The 3005-nt window shown below is 50.8% G+C and overlaps 1 protein-coding gene across 1 annotated transcript; it reads left to right on the top strand.

Moving 5' to 3' along the window:
- Nucleotides 1-35: 35 nt before the first annotated feature.
- LOC109378764 (tubulin monoglycylase TTLL3-like) lies at nucleotides 36-2758 on the top strand. Its single transcript, XM_019635050.1, has 3 exons — nucleotides 36-169; nucleotides 1204-1332; nucleotides 2045-2758. Exons 1-3 carry the CDS (start codon nucleotides 167-169, stop codon nucleotides 2198-2200), a joined length of 288 nt encoding a protein of 95 aa, XP_019490595.1. The 5' UTR covers nucleotides 36-166; the 3' UTR covers nucleotides 2201-2758.
- Nucleotides 2759-3005: the final 247 nt, after the last annotated feature.

The following is a 3005-nucleotide window of genomic DNA, read 5'->3' as shown; positions in this document are numbered from 1 at the left end:
GGTTGAGACTTTGGTATGGGCCTGTGGGGAAGGGACAGGGACCTCACCAGGCCTGGGCTCTGCATTCACAGAGGATGAAGATGAGAATGCCGTGTTCCAGCCATCACAGCTGTTCGACTTCGATGATTTCCTGGAGTTTGATGACTTAGATGGGACACATGCTCTGATGGTGAGGGCCCAGGGGGCTGGCAGGGGTGTGCTTAGTTGGAAGGAGAGCACTAGAGTCCAGCTGGATGATCTCAGACAAATTCTTTCCTTCTCTGGGCCTCAGTTTCCCCATCTGTGGTAAAAACTGATTGCTTCTCTAAACCCTGGATAGAGCAGCAGAGTGTGAGGGACATGGTGGGGCTCAGACAAGGCTGGCCTGGCATCAGAACTCTGTTAGGTTGTGTCAGAAACTGGTACAAACTCCATGCCTGTTAATTCCCCCTTCCAAATAAAAACCCTATAGCTCATCTCCTTCCTCTGCCCCCCTAGCAAGTGAAGGCTGGAGGAAGGACTTTAAAATTCTGAAAAACGCTTATATGATGGTGTGGAGGATACGCGTGTGGATATGCGTCTTGATACCACCACCTACTAAGTCGAATTATACCAAATTGCCATATTTGTATGTTGGGAAAGGTTGAGTACTGGCAATTTCATATGGCTTAACCTTGTGAGCTCTTGGACAGGTCACTTACCCTCCTTGTGCCTTAGTTCCTTCATTTGTGAAATGGGGATAACAGTAGCACCTATTCATAGGGTTGTGGTGAGGATTAAATGAGTTGATGTTGAAAGTGCTTGGGACAGGGTCTAGCACATGGTGTCATTGCTTATTAATAATCCTGCCTCCCAGAATTGTGGGAAAGAGAGAGACGTGGAGCCTTTGTTACATGTTTTGTGCCCATCAGCTTGGAGTCACTGTCCTACCATTGAGCAAGTTACTGATGGCTATGGGCCAGAGCAAGGGGTGCTGTTCAGCTGTATGGCTTAGCCACTGACCAAAGGAGGCTGCAAGCCCACCTGCTCTCTGCTCACCAAGTGTGTGCCCTGCAGGAAAGGATGTACTTTCTTACCTTACACAAAGATGGTGTGTAGGCTAGAGGCCACCTTGGAAGCATCCTGTCCTCCTGTTCACCCGCCCTGCTCAGCAGGGTGGGAGGAAGCCTCCTCAGGCCTTGTGCTGCCCCACACCAAGCCCCCTGTCTCCTCTCCTCTCCCCAGTCCCGCATGGTTCGGAATGAGATTCCCTACTTCATTTGGACCTCTCGGCGGGACGTGCTGGATTGTCGCTTCCTCTCCAAGGATCAAATGATAAACCACTATGCCAGGGCTGGCTCCTTTACCACAAAGGTGGGCTCCCCAGGGGAGCAGGCAGGGCAGCTTCCAACCCCCCAGCCCGTAGGCCAGCAACACAGCTTGCTGCTCTCCTTGTCAATAAGAGAGTTCTCAAGAGGGGGTGGGTATATCATTCAGTGGGATTTGGAGTCAGACAGTCCTGGGTTCAGATCCAACCCGCTACATGTCTGGCACATGTAGACATACTGACTCAAAAAGACTCCAGAATCCAAACAGGAACTGAAGCCAGAACAAACACCAAGTTCAGTGACTGAGCAAGAGGGCCCTTACCTCCTAAGCAGAGGCTATCTCGCTGATGGATCCTGGGTTTATTAACAAGTGACTCCTCTCTGAGCCTCAGTTTCCTCACCTTTAAATGAGAATGCCAGTAAGACTATCTTTTGGGGCTGTGGCAAGAATGAAGGCTTCATAATTGGGACCTGCTAGTGTATTTTTTGGTGTGGACTGGGAAGGATTTCTAGAGGAAGCAGGACTTTAAGAACGTGACAGGTGAATAGGAGGGATGTGGGGCATTCTCGGCAGAGGGACGGCCTGGGCAAACCTACAGACATGGATATGAGGGAGTCAGGCCTCGCAAATGGGCAGAGGTCTGAGACCATGTAGGCAGGGCCTCCTAGAGCTTTCTGAGCATGTGCCAAGGGTGGGGGATCGCTTGGAGTTTCTCTGGGCAAGTCCCACCCTGCCCCCTCAGCGGCTAACTCCATAGGTGGGTCTATGTCTCAATCTCCGGAATTTGCCATGGTTTGACGAGGCTGATGCCGACTCCTTCTTCCCACGCTGCTACCGCCTGGGGGCTGAGGATGACAAAAAGGCCTTCATAGGTAAGCAGATGCTCAGCCCCATGCCCGACCCCTCAGACTGAAGGATGAGGGATGAGGCCCTGGCTCATGTTGGAGAGTAAAGGGCCTTTCTCCTTGTGCCCTTATCCACTCCAGCAGAATTCCTCCATCCCTAATCCTTATCCTTCCCCTAATGTGCCTCCCTTTATGAACCTCCTAGCTTGTTCAACTCACACCTCCAGAAGAGCATATGCAGCTTATATTCTAGAGCAGGTTCTAAAAGTTGGTTGATGGGTTAAGTTTGGAATCCAGAATGGGTTCCAGGCCTGTGTCAGATTCCACTGGTTACATCAGGTTCCTAATCTAGAAAAGACTCTAAGAATAGTTTCCAACTTTAGAACATGTTCTAAATTCAGGTCAGAATGTGGGTCCAGATTAGATGCTAGGTTTCAATTAGACTCCAAATCTGAAATAGGTTTTGGGCCAAGGCTTGGTTCTCAGGCTAGAATAGGTATCAAAAGTGGATCAGGAACAGAAGAGAGAAATAAAACAGGTCTAAGTGAGATTCTGAAGGCAGAATATGAGTCAAGTCAGATCAGCTTCTGGGTCTGATTCTATAGTTGAAACAGGAGGCAGGTTCTGGTCAGGGCAGATCGGTCACCGGCCTCTGGAGAGCTGCTTACGGCAGCTCTTGGCAGCTCACGCTGGCTGCCCGCCACTCACGGTAGCTTATGGCAGCCCACTGTAGCAGGGGCTGCAGCCTATGCTGTCACCATCGCCAGTGACTCATGGCAGCCCAGTTTCAGGTCGAGCTGTTGTTCACCATCTTAGGTGTAAAGGGTGCAGCGTCACTGGCCCACATGTGGGATCCGAACCAGGGCCCTGCTG

Source organism: Hipposideros armiger, unplaced genomic scaffold, assembly GCF_001890085.2.
Source record: "Hipposideros armiger isolate ML-2016 unplaced genomic scaffold, ASM189008v1 scaffold_3325, whole genome shotgun sequence".
In the NCBI taxonomy this organism is placed as follows: domain Eukaryota; kingdom Metazoa; phylum Chordata; class Mammalia; order Chiroptera; family Hipposideridae; genus Hipposideros; species Hipposideros armiger.
Note: the sequence above shows the minus strand (reverse complement) of the source record. Positions and strands in the feature narration are given on the sequence as shown.